The sequence below is a fragment of the Australozyma saopauloensis genome, chromosome 3 (assembly GCF_035610405.1).
Source record: "Australozyma saopauloensis chromosome 3, complete sequence".
Lineage (NCBI taxonomy): Eukaryota > Fungi > Ascomycota > Pichiomycetes > Serinales > Metschnikowiaceae > Australozyma > Australozyma saopauloensis.
Genome location: NC_086133.1, coordinates 584,292 through 602,275, shown reverse-complemented (window position 1 = coordinate 602,275; position 17,984 = coordinate 584,292). Strand labels below are relative to the sequence as shown.

Genomic DNA, 17,984 nt, shown 5'->3' with positions numbered 1-17,984 from the left:
TCTCATTGAAGACAAACTCTATACAGACTATCTATCTAGAGAATCTCAATTTCCTCCTGAATTTTTCTCTTTTTGGCTGGTGGCTCGTCTTCGTCGTCAATTTCAATAAAACCGGCTTCAAGCTCGGGTCCATTGTCGTCGTTCTTGTCCTCGTCCTCCTTGGGCAACTCAACTTGGGGCTTCGGTCTGAGCGTCAAGTCCGGAAGGTCAAAAATGGAATCCCCATCCACAAAATTGAGATAAAGCTCGAGATTCTCCCAATTGTCTTCTTCATCTTGAATCAGAAGGATTTCGTTGCTTTTGAAAGACTTGATGTCGGCCAACTTGGATTCTAAGTTATCATCAAAGTCATAATCATAGATTAATTCGCCCTGTCCAAGAAGAAGAGAAATATCATCTCCATATCCATACTTCTTAATGATCTTCAGGAGGAGATCTTGAACTGTCATCTTCAACATGTCCTTAGATATGTTTGCAATGCCACGACTTACTTGTCCACAAGACGCACATTTCTTGGATGGCGGTCCAACTGCTGCGGAAGTAGCACGCTTGTTTTCCTTTATGCTGATGAAGGTAGTCTTGGCATGTTTTGTTTCGAAATTCGAATTCCAATAGTTCAAAGAGGCAAGATCACTGAAGCCACTTATGATAGCATTTGTCGTGGCAATTGCAGGAATGATATTTCCTGCAATTTGCTTGATATCAAACTTGGTCTGAAGGTCAATGTGGAATGCATGCGACCGCAAGTTGGCAGCGGCCGATACAAAGTTGAGGGTGTCTTCGTCGTCTTTATCGAACAGTATATCAAGCTCTTGATTTTCATTCACTCTTTTCTGGAGACGAACGATGGAAACCCAGAATATGTACAATATCTCCAAGAGCGTGCAACTTCTGGCATCGTCAGACAAAATAGATTCGTTGGATGCGTCTGAAAGCATATCCATCAAGGGACCCTTGTAGGTATTTTCGAAATCCAAAACTTGTGGCTTCTCTCTGTTTTTCCAAAGAGTTTCTAGACGCAACGATTTTTCTATATCTTCGTCGTAAATTTTACGGATCACTTGTGAAGGGAAGTCTTCCTGGCTGATGAGGCTCTTCAAAGCAAACAACTCATTGGCTTCCTTATTGATGCGGTCGATCTCCTCGGAATCATCCGTTTCACCTCTCAATTGGTCCTGCAGAACTTCTTGCAAAGTACTGAATGAGAATAACTGTTGAAACAAGAATTCCTTGGCCCACACTATACAATGCACCGGTTTCGAGGGAGTGGATCGAATTGTACAAACCGGAAAAGTCTGTGGGGTAGCCTTCTCCAGGCAATCAAAACATTCGGTTTCATAAGGATAGATTGGCTGGACCTGGCCATCGAAACCAGTAGTTCCCGATTCCATAAGAGGCTTTCGCAAGAAAAGAGCAATTTTGTTCACATATCTTCTGGCCTCCAAGTTGTCTAGCGCGTTGTAAATGTAGTCAAATTGATTGTACCACTCAAGAGGGAAAGCTTTGGTATCCATTACGTTACCATGATAAGGGATAAGTTTGCAGTCAAAGTAGTTGAACGACTGCACGTTTTTGGCAACAATTAACGACTTCAGCTTGTCGATATCCTCTTTCAGGAACAAGAATTGTCGATTGAGATTAGAGAGCGTGATCGTGTCCAAGTCTATGATATGAATCTCTCCGAATCCAGACAAGAGAAGGTCCTTTAATAGCTCACAGCCAATTCCTCCTGCTCCCACCATGAGCACCTTGGATGCTCTGATTTTGGAGAGTCTTTCTGGGCCGAGAATTTTTCGTAGATAAGTGTCTTTGCCCATGTTTGATAAGAAGGTATTGAGGATCTCTTGAAGAAGGATCTGGGGTATTAGGTGAAGTGAAAAATACGGGAGCGAAACGAAAATTAGTTGACCGAAGCTCTGACACAACTAATGGTGTATTTTTTTTCTTTGTTTATTTATTTTTCGAGGTTTGTATTTGTGCACTTGGTATACTCTAAAATCTCAGATTGTCTTTTACATTGATTAGTACAAATACTAGGTAATTATGAGTAGGAGAAAGAGATCAAACCAGTGACTGTAATTTGCTTCTATTCATTTGAAAATCGATAACTAACTCATTTCATCACATTGACTACGTGTTTATTCCTATAAGCTTCCTTTTTTACAATGTTTTCCTGCGCTTAGACACTGACAAACAAAGACAAGACACCCTTCAAGTACTGGAAAATCTCATCTCCTCCCAACTTACTCTCACCATACAATCTGTCCACAAAGTTGATTGGAACCTCGCCCACAGTGAAGCCCAAGGCTCTGGCACGCACCATCATCTCCATCTGGAACACGTAACCCTTCGACTTGGTCTCGCTGATGATCTTGGCCAAAACGTCCTTCTTGTACAAACGGAACGAGCCAGTCAAGTCGCTCACATTGGGTCTCAAAACAGTCGAGGCAAGGAAGTTGGCGCCTCGCGACACAAGCTTTCTCTTCAAGTCCCAGCCATAGACTCCACCGTTGCCAGCGTAACGGGTACCAGTAACAATGTCGTAGTTGTGCTTCTTCTGAAGAGCAATGAACTCAGGAATGGCCTCGGGGTGGTGCGAGAAATCGGCATCCATGATGATCACGTAGTTTCCGGTGACAAACTGCAAACCGTGCACGTAAGCAGTACCCAAACCCAACTTGCCAGCTCTTGGTCTCAATTGAATGTGGTCTGCGCCGAAGACGTCGATCAACTTGCGGGCAATCTCTTGCGTTCCGTCCGGGGAAGCGTCATCGACAATAACAACCTCCCAGTCGATTTTGGCCTCGCGGAAGGTTTTGTCCAAGAGATACACGAGGATGGGCAAGTTTTTGCGCTCGTTGTATGTGGGGAGGATGATCGAATATTTGTCTCCCATTTTGTGTTGATCTGGTGTGGGTTATGGAGGAAGTGGGTGTTCGAGTTGAGTAGGTGTCGCACTGCGCTAGTAATACGTGTAACGTGTGGTGTGGGTAGAGACTACGCATAGTGTGAGTGGAAATAGTGAACGATCGAATCGAAATGAGAATCCAGAATATAGAAAATACACATGAAGAGCCGACAAAAATTGCTTCAATTCTTTCTATTGATTCGTTATTGCTGTTTACAATTGTTTCGACCGAGTATACTCTTCGTCCTAGTCCATTTACAAAGAACCATTTATAAGAAATACAAAATATATACTATCCAATCGACTGCAGATATTCTCTTGCTGTCTTTATTTTTTCGAGAATACATTGCTTGTATGCCTACAAGCGTAATACACCAACACTTTGCCATTCTTGTCCTATTCCCTTGAACGCAGTAATAAACCCAAGTAAAGCCACATTTCTCCCTGAAATAAACTCCATCCCACATAAAAAGATAAATTATAGAGTCTCGACTAAATGCCAGTGTTGTTCAAACTCAAAGAATTGATTTGGCTGCTAAGCATGTTAACACCTCCATTGCCTATCCCGTTGTCTCCCTTGTATTGATAGCCTGGATGCTGGCCATACAATCGGGGTGAATTACTGGCCGATTGCAGGTGCTTTGGGCGGTTTTTTTGATTCGCGTGTGCGCCTTGTCCTGGTCCCTGCAAAAGCGCCAAGTGTTGTGGTAAGTGGCTAGGAAGGTGTTGTTGTTGTTGCTGCTGCTGCTGTTGTTGTTGTTGTTGCTGTTGTTGCAGATGCTGTTGTTGTTGTTGTTGTTGCTGTTTAAACTGAAGTTGTTGCAATTGTCCAAGGTTGGAGTACAAGCCGTTGCTGTTCATTTGCACTGGTATCTGAGGCTGCAGTTGGATGTTGCCTTGAGGCAGTCTATTTGTTTGCGAGCGCTGTCCGTTGCCATAGTTGCTATTCAAGTTCAATGGCTGCCCGCTTGCGGTAGCAGCCGCTATTGCAGCAGCTGTTGTGTTTACAGTGTGAATATTTGCTTGGTTGGCACCATGATGATTTGTCATGTTTCCGGAATGGGAATGCTGCATTTGATTTGCGACAGATGCGGGCTTAGCTCCGCCGCACTTCAAACAACAGAGATTTTTCGCAAAGTTGTGATAATTACAAGCCTCATTGGTACACTTCCAATCACCAGCACGGAAGGGCACGCTATTATTGTAGTGCATTCTTTGAGAGTTTCCATTGTTGTGGACCTGAGAGTAATTAGTATTGTAGTTGGAATTGAAATTACCAGAGTTGTTTTTCACCTGGTGATGAGGGGAACCGTAGTAGTCATTGTAACCATTGCTTGAAGTGTTGTTCTGTTTGTCCTCGAGTTTGTGGCGTCTCATCAAACCATTATCATGAGAATTGTTCTGTGGAGCATTGTAAATCTGCTCCTGGATGGCCACCGCTGAGGTAGCGGGGAATGAACATCTAAAGCAGGCGATTCTTCTCTGGAAGTTAGAGAAGCCACAAGATGGGCAGTTCCAATCTCCTGGACGTGGTCTGTTCTTCAGGGAAGCAAATGGCGTGAGCAACTCAGATGCCCTATCGAGTATGCGGGTTGAGGATGCCAGAACTTCAACGACCCTGTCCATAAGCAAACGGCCGTTCATGTACAATGATTCGGCAGCCTCTTCGTGCTTCGAGAAGATGGCGAAGCCACAGATGCTCTTTGATTTGTGTGCTGTTGAGTTCTGATTATTCTTAGCATCATTGTCGACATTCTTGAGTGTCCAGAAAGCGACAGGTCTACACCCATACTGGGCAAACCACAGCTCGAGCTCAGACTGCGTCGTCTCAGCAGGAAGATTGGACAAAAACAAGATCTTGGAGCGTTCGGCTAAAAACGCCTTTGCATCCTGCGCCGAATCGTATGGCTTCGTGAGAACCAGTTTGTGCGCTTCGTATGGCACCGACTTCTTCACCATCTGCACCAAGATAGCAGCATATGTCTCGACAGCTTTGGGCACATCCTCCAATTTGTCTTCCGACCACCCGAGTGGAACGTCCACGCTCAAGGCGGTGATCACGTTCGACAAAGATGAGTTGGGATAGCTCATGGCCTCCGGATGAACGGCCTGCCATTTCAGATATTCGTTGCACAAATCGAAGACCCGGGGATGCTGCAAATACGCAGGCATCACCACACCCTTATCTCTAGCCTCGCGAGGGAGAGACACTCGCAACATTGGCAAGTCGACGGTGACGAACGAAAACTCTCTTCCATTGACCTGTTCGCTGAGTTTCTTGTCAAACTCGGCAATAGCGTCTTTGAACGAGAGACCGTTCTTCACTTCATCCCACGACACGTTGTATTTGTCCAAACAAGCAGGGGTCACGGGGATATTCTCTGGTTTGATCAAGATACTCTGTGACGGCAGCACCTCCAATGAGGTTGCCTCTACAACACACCAGGAGATGGCCATGAGTTGGCTGGCATCTCTGAATGCAGAAGCCTCGTCAAGCGTGGTGCTGAGATGTATAGCCACGTACACGTCGGCCATTGTGTTTGGGGTAGAGTTCAGGGTTGAAAAATAGGTAGATAGCAGTAGGGTACATAAGGTGTCTCAGGCAAGACATGGAGCTACCCTGCAAAACGGAAAGTTGGAAATCGGGGTGATGTAGAAAAATGAAGTGACGCAGTTGGTCTTTATATAATTTGATTCATGAGTTTTGATTTTTTTTTCTGGACTCTCTTGGAGGTGGGATTGTTCCTTTATCATCATTCATTGGTAGTAGAGCGTCAATCACGAAATAGCAGTACTCGTCGAAAAGACGTGAATGTGATCATATCATAATTTCGTGTTGATCAAGACTTTATTCAAATATTTTTCCTCGGTTTGGTCGGTCTGATTTCTGAACAATACGAAGCCATGAATGTGCAATGCATGGTTAGATCTCATTAACCAACGCCGATATCTTCCTGGGTAGTGTCCCATAAATCTAAAATAAAAGTCATATATCATAAATAAATACTTTCAAAAGCTGTGCTTAGCTAAATTCCAGCAACACATTTGTTCAATACTCACTAAATCCAACACCGAGCCCTACTGGGTCACATAGAGCAAGACTGACAAACAGAAGAACCTCAACCATTCTCGAGCACATCATCGTCAAAGAATCTACGACAAAAATCACAACTTTTTCTCTTCTCTCCACTCCACCGGCCTCATTCTCTCCAGAGTTCCGTATACCCGCGTCTGTACCCTTTTGTGGCCGCGTTCTGAGCCGCATAATTAAGCGATTGGTGACTAGTGACTACTCATGGACGACGACAACAAACTCTACGGCCCGAGCCAGCTGCGGGTGTTCCAAACACAATTGGCGCTCTCGCTCACGATCGGAGTGTTCACGTTTGTCCTCTTCTGTTTCTTGCGGCGGAAATGGCCACACATGTATGCGGTCAGAACGCTACGCAAACCGCTGATCCAACAGCATTCTCTTCCCAATAACTTGTTCAGCTGGATCATGGCGGTCTTGGCCATATCCGATGAGGACGTTTTGGAGTTGTCTGGCCTAGACGCGTATGTGGTGTTGGCCTTCTTTAAGATGGGCATCACTGTATTCTTCCTCTTACTGATCCTCGCCATGTTTGTGCTCAGTCCCATTAGATATTACTTCACGGGGAATTACGATAAAGATAGCATTCCATGGCGTGTTTTGGCCAGCTTGGAATCGCTTCTGGGCTCTGGAAAGCCTCCTCTTGATGAGGACTTTCCCAGGTACCTATGGGTGTACCCTGTGTTCACCTACCTCTTTTCCATCATTGCCTATGTCAAATTGTTTCATTATACCAAAATCATTATTCGTACGAGACAGAAGTATTTGGCATCCCAAAACTCGATCACGGATCGAACCATTAAGCTAGAGGGCATCCCCAGAAAGTTGGTCAAGCGCAACGACCCAACTGTTTTGAAGAACTTCATTGAAGATTTGGGCATAGGTCGCGTTGTGGATGTGAAGCTCAACTACGATTGGACACCTCTTGAAACTCTCTTTGACAAAAGAAATGATCTCATATCGAATTTGGAGAAGCTATATTCTCAATTCTTCGAATTGAAAATCGATTTGTACAACGAACATAAACTACCCAGAGTGGTACCAATTAATCCCCAAGACCTGCTATCGTCTCCTACTCCATCCAAGCGGCGCTTAAAGAGGAGGATAGACTCATTGTCGCAAGAGCTAGCTGGGTTGGACTCTCAGATCAGAGCGATCCAGTGCAAGTATGACCCTAGACTGTCCACATTTCCTGTCGGCGAGGATTCCGATATTAAAACTCTCCCGTCCGCGTTCATTACTATGGATTCCGTAGCATCTGCCCAAATGGCTGCCCAAACAGTCTTAGATCCAAGAGTTTACAAGCTTTTGGTCACTTTGGCGCCCGCCGCGAAAGACATCAACTGGGAGAACCTCAATCTTTCGTATTACGAAAAAGTTACAAAATCTTACATGATCACTTTTGTGATCATTCTTAGTTACTCTGTGATTTTTTTTCTCGTGACCTCCTTGTCGTCTTTGCTTGACTTAAAAACCATTACCAAATTTTGGCCTGCTCTTGGCCATATGATTGCCAAGTCCAAATGGTTGAGTACTTTTGTCACTGGTATTTTACCAACCCTTGTCTTCTCCGCCATGAACGTTTCGCTTCCCTACTTGTACAGGAGCCTTTCTTTGGCTCAGGGATATCCTCTGTCAAGTGAAGTCGAATTGTCGTCGCTACTGAAGAACTTTTTCTTCATTTTCTTCATTTTGTTCTTAGTGTTCACTATCACCGGTACATTATGGGACTATTTCACATCGATAGGAGACACGACAAAATTTGCTTCACAACTTGCTAGCTCTCTCAAGAAGCTTTCATTGTTTTATGTGGACTATATTATCCTTCAGGGCCTTGCAATGTTCCCGGTGAAACTCCTACAAATTGGAGATTTTGTCATCTTGAATATTGTTGCGAAGCTCTTCTTCTTCAAGAATTTCTTCTTCAGAACGCCTCGTGATTATCGTTTCTTCTACTATACCCCTCCTATGTTTGACTTTGGGCTTCAACTTCCACAACACATTTTGATCTTCATCATCATTTTGATTTACTCTGTCGTCTCCACCAAGATTGTTGCTAGCGGGCTAGTATATTTCTTGTTGGGTTATTTCGTTTACAAGTATCAATTGATATTCAGTTTTGTCCACGCTCCCCACTCTACTGGGAAAGTTTGGCCAATGATTTTCAGGAGGTTGATTTTTGGAATAGTCATTTTCCAGCTCTTCATGTGTGGAACCTTGGCTTTGGAGGGTGCAATATTATTGTCGATTCTCTGCACGCCGTTGTTTTTGGTAACACTTGTAGTTGCATGGAATTTTGAACGTTTCTATGTACCTCTACACAGTTTTATAGCCTTGAGGGCAATTTTAAATCCCACAAACTACGAGAAAGAATTTGATGATGACTTGCTGCTGTCTCCTGCCTCAAACAGCATGATTAATGCTAGCACAGACAGCTTGACTGGTACAAGCTCCCAGCGGCAACAGGAAACCGTGTTGAATGATGGAGAATCAATCGGGAGCTCAGCCTCTGAACTGTCTTTGTTGTTAGAAGGAGATCATTCCATTGTCCATTCTCTGGATCAATCGGGTCATCATAGCCGTAAATTCTCGACTATAGATGAAGAGAGAGAACAGTTTACTGACTATACATATCCAAGGTTAATAGACCCTCTCGATGGGCCGTGGATTGGCTTTGAGGGAAACTACATCTCGATGGTGGAGAACAAAAATGACGTCAAACCGTTATTACAAGAAGACTTGGAGAACGCGGAATCCAGAGGATCTCCGGTAAATTCTGTCTCCAGCGATAATTTTATTTTACGAAAGCACATTCGTGTTTCAGAGTGGGAGTAGACCATTTTTTCGTTGCCGCTGTGATGATAAAACATATTTAATATAATGAGTTAAGAATTCTATAAAAGTCAAGGTACTAGTCTGAAATTCTGCGTCGTTTTTTAGTTGTGATAGAATTGAGTTTCTCCCGTCTGAGAAAACTGTTCAGCACATATGCTGGGCGAGCTTCAGAATAATCACAACAAATCCCAAATCTTGTGCAATTGTTGCAAGTTGGGCGTATCTCATCGCATTTTAAGTGTTTAATTCTGCATATCCAACAACCCGTTCTCGATCTCGCCATGATGTGCTTACGTTTATGCTTTTTAGATGATCCAGAATCATTCGATTTTTTTGCTGGTAAGGGTGTTCTTGATCTGTTGAAATTCATGTCTGAATCTTCACCGGCTGCCATGAAGAAAGGTTGAGCACCACTTTCAAATGATTGATTCATCAGAATGGGAACCGACAGGATATTTGGAGTGTTTATTGCAGAGTCGCTGAATACAGATTCCAATTCCGGAACAGGATTAAAAGACATATCCTGTCTTAGGTATTCATGCTGCAAGTTCATGTATCGTAGGCTATTCTCAAAGTTGTAGTTCATTTCGACATTGTTCAAATTCGATTCCAATGACTGTGCTAACAGTTCATAGTTTTCTTGCTCTTCGCCTGAGACAAAATAATTGTGGCCGAGGCCGAATTGAGCTGGTCTCATAGGAATGTAGTATTGAGGAATGGGAATTGGGTTTGCAGGTTTGAAACTAGGAACAGCTGAATCAAAAATACCAGCAAACTCTTGAGGTATTCCTAGTTCATTTAAAGTACCGTCTGATTCACAGTATGAATTGAAAGAGACAGTGTTTCCGTCCATAGATTGAGACGGCTCAAAAAGGTATTCTGGCATCATCTTCGATAGTTTAAAAGTGGCTCAAAACCTGATTGACAACAGAGTATAATTAATTTTTGGCAAGATGCGTTTTAAGTAGTTTGAATTGTTGTCTTTTTGTATTTCTTGATGGAAAGATGAATCACTGAAAATAGAGCTCTAGATGGAGACAGAAACGCTCATTATTTATTTGTTTTTCAAACCCCTCACTTTATCGTCAGTGGCTGAGACATACCTCGATCGAAATTGTTTGATTGAGGAACAATGAAGCCACTGAGGACCGAACGGATGCGTCTAGCTTCAACTTTGCCGCTGCCACATGGTACAAATAGCCGCTTGCATTGAATAATGAATTAGAAAAATCTTGAAACCCACGAAATAAACATTTAAACATTATCATAATAAGTCTTATAATTATTGGATGAGCTATTTGGGAATACATCTGATGGTCCGAAAAACCTGGTATCATGGGTGAAGGGAGTCTGACAACCACGAGCATTAACCATCTTACTCAAAATTTCTGGGCATTTTCATTCTATAAGCTCCAGGCATCGGTCTTATCTATTGTTCGGAACATCGGTCCCGCCGACCTCATAAAATTGTGACGCCAACAATGCATACATTCAAAAGGTATGGATAAAATGATCCGCTCAAGATAAATCCCTTGAATCAATAATTCGAGTAGGTTTTATCCTCATATTACTCTAGTTACATTCAGTATTGGAGATACTATGTTTTACCACAAATTAGCCGACGAAGACGAGCGAACAAGACCACCAAGGTTTTTCGTTAAGCTAAGCCGTACAGACGAAAGTAATTTTAGAGATTGGAGGTATTGAATTGAAAAATCTCATATGCGAAGCAACTGCATCTTTTTATGACTGCTTTTCCTAATGTCAAAGACATTCAAATAAAACAATTATTGAGAAAAGAGTGCACTCGTAATTTGGTAGAAATGAACTAGATTCACATATGCTCAGGCCATTGCACCCCCTTTCTGCGGACGTTCGAGCGCATGACCATTCTAGGCAGAACAATGGAAGACAGCCACATGATGGGCCCGTTAGGTTTACGGAGCAGAACTGCTCTAGGCATGTAAAACGGTCTAGGGCTTTTGAGCACTGCCGCGATAAAACGGCAAAATACCTTGGCAACGTGTGTGGCTCAAGGGTTTTGAACTGATTGATCTGTAGATAATTCAGATAACGGACCAAGCGATGCGATGAGTCCGGGGAAGCACCGGTTTTGTTCGCACGGGGCTCATTAATTAAAGCAGCCTTCTTCTGCAATTTCGCTAGAGATGTTTCTCAAATTAAAACAAAATGGTTCATCTACTATAGTAACTACAGCATGTTGACAAAAACGTCGGAGCAGGAGGGAGGCGTATTTTATTGATTAATTCTGATCGGATATCATTTTGTGAATAACTCCGATGCACAGTTACGAATGTCGACCGCTTTTGTCGAGATGCTTCGATTTGCAGCCAAATCCCTAATACTCTATGGGTCGCGCACGACCTCCCATACTTATTCTCAAGTCTCAGGTCTCGATGACTTTTTCTTCTTCACATATTTTTTTTACCCATCCGGAATACCAGCAAGACCAATTGTACCTCTGTTTGGTTAAGCACAAATGGCCGGATGCAGAGAAACAAGACCAGCTAATAATCTGATGGAGCCAAGTCCGTGGCTTCCTCGGTTCGCTTGCTGGAGACAAACGTATAGACTGTAGAATTTATCGTATCTGTTTGCCCTTTCAATCTGCTATTGCACTCACACCACCAACATCATGTGTTCGATCATGATGGTCCGTTTAGATTACATGTGGGACAATTTTTCGGCACGTAAAGCAGACTACAGCCGTAATAGTGTACCTAGATAAAGGAGTATTGTATCATGATCGTTCATCGGAAGATACGGAGAGAGCTCATTCATTCTCGAAAGCTAAATTAGTGTTGTTCGTGTTGGCAAAAGAAGCTTACAGTGATCGACCGGGTTTGTGTCGAGCATGCAACTCAATCGCCATTGCTAACAATGCGAAAAGTTTCATGCCCTTGATTTTGCCAAGCAAATGCTTTTTAAGATTTATTACTACGAGAGGTGAAACATTTCCACCGAGCCACATGGATGGGTGACACGTTCATTAATTCGTAATAAGAGGGGATATTTGTCGGATCCAGATGAACCGCACCAGGATAGATTTCTCTTTTGGTCCTCATTAATCGCTTACTTCGCGTAGTCATTCCACGGCCATGTATTCTTGAGTTGGGGCGGTGACGATCTTTTTACAAAAAATAACTACGTTTTGAGTCACCCCATTAAATGTTATTTAGATTCTTGTCATTCCTGCTTAAAAGACACGAGACCGGCGGTTTCATCGAATGTAACTATAGAGATTCAGATGGTCAAGTGACAGATAATAGTGTTTTGATAGATTTTGCCGGAAATTGAACTATTTTTTCCCAGAAAAAAATTAGAAAACTACAGATACGCGAGACTTCTACTCGGCGGATATAGGTTTCTTCTTTATCAGTGGACCAAAAAAATAAGGTTTCAAGCGCTACAGGATCCAACACCAAGCGAGGAAGGAACACGAATAACAAACAGGCAGCATAAGACCAGAGAAAATTTTGTTTCATTCCTTCAACATTCCTCGTAGGAGAAAAAAAATATCAAAAGAAGAAATTGCGTAGTTCAACTTCTTCTCACTCAGTCTACATTCTCTACACCAACCCTCTGACAGAACGCGTACCTGCCAAAACAGACCCACGTCTGAAACGGTCACGTGACCTTTGTTGGTAGTAAACTATCAGATCAGGTCAGCCGTACCCCCTTCTTCTTCAAAACTAATGGCATCAAAGATTTTCCCAAACGGCGTCCGCCAATTGGAAATCTCCAAACCGACCAAACTCGGGCATAAGGAGCCCACTCTCCGCGGGCATATCATCTTGGTAGCAAAATTTGACTTCGTTGCAGAATCTGGAGAAGAGCTTTCTGTCTCTAAAGGTGATGTACTTAAGCTCTTAGACCGTCTGCCCAGTGGCTGGGTGTATGTTTCTTCCATTGAAAAGGTCGACACTGCAGGACTTGTGCCTTCTTTATACGTGGATATCGCCGTGAACGACTCAAATCATCCCATCACTACTCTGTGGTTACACGAGACGAAAAGGGATGCTGCTAAAGCCGCACAAAACACATTCAATGATGTGCAAGTGCAGATGCTTTTGAAAACGAATTTCCCGCTCACTATCAACAATAGTCCTTACCCATTGACTGCCACTGTTGTTTGTTACCTCGCCTGCCAGGATAGGTTCTGGTACAGAGTTGATGTGACTTACAGCACAGGTGAGATTGGGTACCTTTGTCGGTTTTACCTGGATTTTTTTGATTTGCACGCTATTTTGCTCGAGTACGTAGCCGAGTACGATGCGGCTCAATTGTCAAATGCGTCAAATCTTGCAAGTTCCCTATCTTCTCCAGATTTGAACACCGAGCAGGCCCCTTTCAGATTGCCACGTTTACCTGAGCCGATCATGAATCAAAATCAAAACCCAGAGCTTCAATCAGAACTCTTCTCCAAGAGGTGTAAGGAATTGAGTACTTATTTAACAGTCTTGGCCTCTGATAAACGTATTCAAGTATGTCCTGCCTTTGTCAAGTTTTTGGAAACGGACTTCAATGGACAGCCCGGCTTCGTCTCTGAAGAAGTTTTGAATGACTCAATTGAGGCTATATCTCAGCAGATTCTTCCTGGATCAAAACTTGTGGCCACTCAAATGAACACAGAGCCCGCCAAGGCTTCCGACTTGAATAAGTTTGCTGATATCAGCTGCTACTCTGCGCTGCCCAAAGGTGTGCAAAGAACAAAATCTCTCAACTATCAGTCCGGTGGTGCTCTGAGCAGTCCTTTGGGTAGATCCAAATCTGTGCGCAATGCAGAGCAAAAGCCTCCTCTCCCTGATATCAATCTTTCAAGAAGTCGGACGATCAGCGCCACGGAGGCTTTGCGGGCAGCTCAGGGAATGGACAGCACGTTCACTCCCCCTCCCCTTCCACAAATGCCACTTCCAAGTTCGAGTCCAAGAACTCCGCCAAGAAACGTTTTTGGGCCACAGCGGGTACCTTCTCGGTCGAAGCCTCATTCTCAGCCTCAAGCTAATTCATATTCCCACCCCAGCGCACCCTCGCAGAATCCCCCTAGCGGATCTCCCTTAATTAATAATACCTCCAAACCCATTTCTAATTTTTCACCCAAGCTTGCAGCTCCAAATGACGCTCCAACACCTATACAACAAAGCAATGTTTTGATTCGCTGTGAAATCAAGACACCTTCCAACGATGTGATTGCAGTCAAATTCAAGCAGGCTGAGATTACTAGCGTCTATGCGTTCAAAGCGCTTCTCTCGCGGAAAATAAGGTTTTCGAATGTGTACATTCGGTTCGAAGATAAAGAATCTTATGAGGAGCTTGAATCTCTGGACTTCGAATTATTTTCGCGGTTGAAAAAATCGAGTGTCGCATTTGTTCTTCTTACCTAGATAGCACAGCGATCGTAATTTTCCCTTTGCTAATCTAACCGAGCCGCATTAACCACTCTATTGTTCCCTACAGCCAGCCCAATTCAGTTCATTCCAACACATTGGCGCCACGTGAGCGGCTCTTTTGATGTTGCCGTTAACCGTATTGATCGCCGTTTATGCCGCCAATCGTTCGTGCGCGCTCTTATTTGCAGTACCGATATGAACGGCTTGATCAGGAGAAGTGTGTCTTGAATTGGGAAGTCTTGTGAAACAGTCAACAAACAGATACGCTCACATTCTGTTAAACCCGTAAATGAGTGGCCTTACTAAGTACTATGTAATGGGGATATGCCACAATGGCTATCAATTCGCAAGCTGTGAGTTTACATCCATTGAGGAACTCTGGGTGTCATATACTGTTATGTTACAACGAATGAGGTGTATACCGAGGATATTTTTCTTTTCGTTTTTTATTCTTCTCTGGGAACTCAATTTCAGGATGAATGCTCTGACCCTTTTTTTTCGCCCGTTTCTCGAAAAAAACGAAATTCATGCAGAGAAGAGTGCCGCCTACAAGATGAAATTCAGCTGTAGCATCGCTTATCTTAGCCTTCACGCAATTTTTGACACGCTTTATTGTCGCTTCAGAAGCTTAATTTCAGGGCCACGCATGAAATACGTTTCAAGAGTGGCTGTATTTATAATGTTACCACATGAATTATTTCCCAACTCGGACGCATAGTATCAAGTCGTCCTCTGACAGTAGATTTGTGCTTCTAACCAAAGCAAGTATTGTTTCGTACCCTCCATTCCAAGTGCTGTGTGCAGTCTTGTTTACGTTTCGTCATCTGCAATGTTGCCCGCCGTGCAGACACTCCATGTTATGGTTATTAGCCCCAGTGCGTGCGTCAAACGGCCATGCACCGAAGTCAGAAATATAGGGAGCTATATATCACCCAGGAAATCTCGCCCAGCGAGGAAGGTGGTGTGGGCCCTGAAAGTTTTTCAGTACTGCTAATTCACTCCTTCGTTATCCTTTCCAGTATTTATTTGCAATATTCGCCCCTTCGTCATTTCACATCACTTTCGTTTATTCTGATTTTTAACCACATCCCAATTGCAATACTATATCATCATTTATTGAACGTTTCTGATGTCTTCACTTACTCTCGGACACAAACGCAACAAATCTCTGAAGTCCAGCAAGACGCTCCATAAATTACTGATCTCTGCGCCGATCTCAGACTCGCAATGCAGCCCGATCTCACCAACGGTAAGAAGTCCTTTGGCTGGTCCTGTGGTCATTCTTCGGGCTAGATTTGATTTTGAAGCCCAAGCTATTCCTGAAATTTCAGTTCGTTCGCAAGAATTGTTCATGCCTATCGAAAGGCGTGATGATGGCTGGATCCATGTTCAACTTCTAGACAGAAATGCGAAAGGACTCATACCCAGTCTGTACGCCGAAATAGTTGTCAATGATCCCAATAACCCTGTCACCATGGATTGGTACAGTGGTGCTATGGAAGGCAACATTATCAACAAATATCGTATTGATCGTACCATCGTCTCGCAGGTGCTCCTGAATGAAACACATCGATTGTGTTACAAGGTAGAAGCCGTTATAGAATCTGACCGTATTATCAAATGCTGCAAAATCTATGAGGATTTCAATGATTTGTTGAATTTGGTAAACAAAAAGTTTGGCTCAATCAAGCAGTTTTCCATTCCAGCGCAATTGGTAAGTCATGTAAGCCCGATCAAGTGCAGCGAAACTACAAAAAGGGACATTATGACTGTTGCGCTTGGACTCAAGAGTTTCATTCTGGACCTTACTCGGTTCTTGACCCTGCGTGATAATCTGCTTCTTGCAGATTTCCTACTAAAGGACACTGCAAATTTGAGGCTGAAGAGCAGCAAAACACTCTCGACTGCCCCACTCATTTTAGACTTGCTCAACCAAAACCTTGGAGGACTACTGCCCATTCAGCGTTCCCAATCATTCTCTCCTACTGCTCCCCTTCCACTTGGAAGCAGACCTATTACTAAAAGATGTGCTTCATCGCCCAAAGAAAGCGATTCCTACAAAAGTACAAACATAAAATATCTGGCTTATCTCGCATCCATCCAACAAAATAGAACAGAAAAATTCATTGCATCTGTTCCTCAGTCTGAATCAATTACAAGCATACTGTCGCTTATTGAGAGTTATGACGTCTCTAGTTGGGATGTGTATGATGAAGGAAGCCAGTCTTCTGGGATCGGCCGCCTGCATGGTGAGGATCGGCCAAACGATCTAAGTGCACACCACAACTTCCATCCCCTGCATTCCTTGAGCAGTGGAACAGAAATGAAATCCGGTAATTCGCTGTGGTCAGAAGTTTCCGAGCCCAATTCTGCTGAACCGATCACCCCACCATTAGGACACCAATCTCTTGCCTCTCTTGTCTTGCCCATTCAAGAGAATGGAACTGCACAGGATTTCGACTTCAGTCCACTCAAGCCCCAAATGCATCAGGAGTTTCTTAAATCACCTGGGCAGATGGGTCAGGCATATGAATAGATGGTTCATGGTTTTTTTTTCGATTTCTCTCGGCAGATCTGGAAGTTTAATTAATTTTCGGGGGATCAGCATATGAAGCGCAAGTGCGCGAATTACCGCTGATTTGGCCGAAAAATGATCCCGCATGCATCTCATCCAATGTATAGGAACACAAAATAAACGTTATTTGTCTTGATATTTGTGGTCCAATGAAAATTGCTCGCACTCATCTCGGATATAGGGTGTGGATGTTATATCCCAATTAAAATCATTCACGTGTTCAAGAGGTAGTTTGGTTTTCTCACAAGTGTCATCGCAGTCCAGACACTGCCCAACGAGCTCAGAGACTTGTTTAAGACATAAATGACGATCTTTGATTGGCCCACTCGTAGATCAAAAAGATTTCATCACAAAGAATAACCTTATTTTTTGAGATCTCGGTATTGATTTCCCCACAAATGACCATCAAAACCTCCTTCTCCCCGAGGTTGTTGACTTGACTACGCTATCACAGCAATACCCCAGAGGCATCTTCAGTTCGAATGGCCTGACGACTCTGTTGTCAATGTAAACGCGACTTGTATCTTTCCGCGCGACTGGTAGTAGACTGGCTTGACAGATGCGCGGTGTAGTTCTTTATGTGGTCGTTACTGACAGTGTATTGCATATAGCACCTGTGAGGCCCTTATGCAGTCCTCTTTGTCTCAAATAAGCTCAGACAGCTGCAGGTTCGTAACCCTTAATTCATGTCAAGCGGCACTTTGATCACATACATCAAACTCACTTTCGAGGCCCTTGAATACTTTGCTGCAGGTAGAAGCTCTTAGATACTCTAAAAAGTGGAATGTAGTGCTCAATCCTGACCCTGCCTTATAAAGGGAGCTGGTTCCCCTTTCCCATCGATTCGCTTCCACACGTCCAACCTCCAGAGACTTTTTCCTCCTCTACCACTCAATCAATTGAAACCGTCATCACCTACAAGTCGCCCTAATTTTCATCGAATTAGCCGATCACTAGATATCACACTCGCTGATTTCCCCTGCTTTTGTCGCCCTTCTCCAACCACAAAGCTAATGAGCGATACAACAAGCCTCGAGTCAACTGACTCTTCAGTATTTGATTCAGCTCCTCAAAGTCCTGAGCAGTGGCTGATCAGGAAAAGCATTCATGAAGATGCGCTTGAGGCAGACCTTCCGATTCCGAAACAGTCACAGAACCGCGAGT

At 43.6% G+C, this 17,984-nt stretch overlaps 7 protein-coding genes across 7 annotated transcripts; 3 read left to right on the top strand and 4 right to left on the bottom strand.

Moving 5' to 3' along the window:
• Positions 1-35: 35 nt before the first annotated feature.
• Positions 36-1,817, bottom strand: PUMCH_002446 (uncharacterized protein; the record flags this gene model as incomplete). Its single annotated transcript, XM_063021456.1, has 1 exon — positions 36-1,817. One exon carries the CDS (start codon positions 1,815-1,817, stop codon positions 36-38), a length of 1,782 nt encoding a protein of 593 aa, XP_062877526.1.
• A 362-nt stretch (positions 1,818-2,179) lies between these two features.
• Positions 2,180-2,896, bottom strand: PUMCH_002445 (uncharacterized protein; the record flags this gene model as incomplete). Its single annotated transcript, XM_063021455.1, has 1 exon — positions 2,180-2,896. One exon carries the CDS (start codon positions 2,894-2,896, stop codon positions 2,180-2,182), a length of 717 nt encoding a protein of 238 aa, XP_062877525.1.
• Positions 2,897-3,400: 504 nt separating this feature from the next.
• PUMCH_002444 (uncharacterized protein) lies at positions 3,401-5,443 on the bottom strand (the record flags this gene model as incomplete). The annotated part of the gene is made up of 1 exon (XM_063021454.1): positions 3,401-5,443. One exon carries the CDS (start codon positions 5,441-5,443, stop codon positions 3,401-3,403), a length of 2,043 nt encoding a protein of 680 aa, XP_062877524.1.
• A 760-nt stretch (positions 5,444-6,203) lies between these two features.
• Positions 6,204-8,834, top strand: PUMCH_002443 (uncharacterized protein; the record flags this gene model as incomplete). The annotated part of the gene is made up of 1 exon (XM_063021453.1): positions 6,204-8,834. One exon carries the CDS (start codon positions 6,204-6,206, stop codon positions 8,832-8,834), a length of 2,631 nt encoding a protein of 876 aa, XP_062877523.1.
• A 76-nt stretch (positions 8,835-8,910) lies between these two features.
• PUMCH_002442 (uncharacterized protein) lies at positions 8,911-9,723 on the bottom strand (the record flags this gene model as incomplete). The annotated part of the gene is made up of 1 exon (XM_063021452.1): positions 8,911-9,723. One exon carries the CDS (start codon positions 9,721-9,723, stop codon positions 8,911-8,913), a length of 813 nt encoding a protein of 270 aa, XP_062877522.1.
• Positions 9,724-12,550: 2,827 nt separating this feature from the next.
• On the top strand, positions 12,551-14,239 carry PUMCH_002441 (uncharacterized protein; the record flags this gene model as incomplete). Its single annotated transcript, XM_063021451.1, has 1 exon — positions 12,551-14,239. One exon carries the CDS (start codon positions 12,551-12,553, stop codon positions 14,237-14,239), a length of 1,689 nt encoding a protein of 562 aa, XP_062877521.1.
• A 1,135-nt stretch (positions 14,240-15,374) lies between these two features.
• Positions 15,375-16,781, top strand: PUMCH_002440 (uncharacterized protein; the record flags this gene model as incomplete). The annotated part of the gene is made up of 1 exon (XM_063021450.1): positions 15,375-16,781. One exon carries the CDS (start codon positions 15,375-15,377, stop codon positions 16,779-16,781), a length of 1,407 nt encoding a protein of 468 aa, XP_062877520.1.
• Between the last annotated feature and the right edge of the window lie 1,203 nt (positions 16,782-17,984).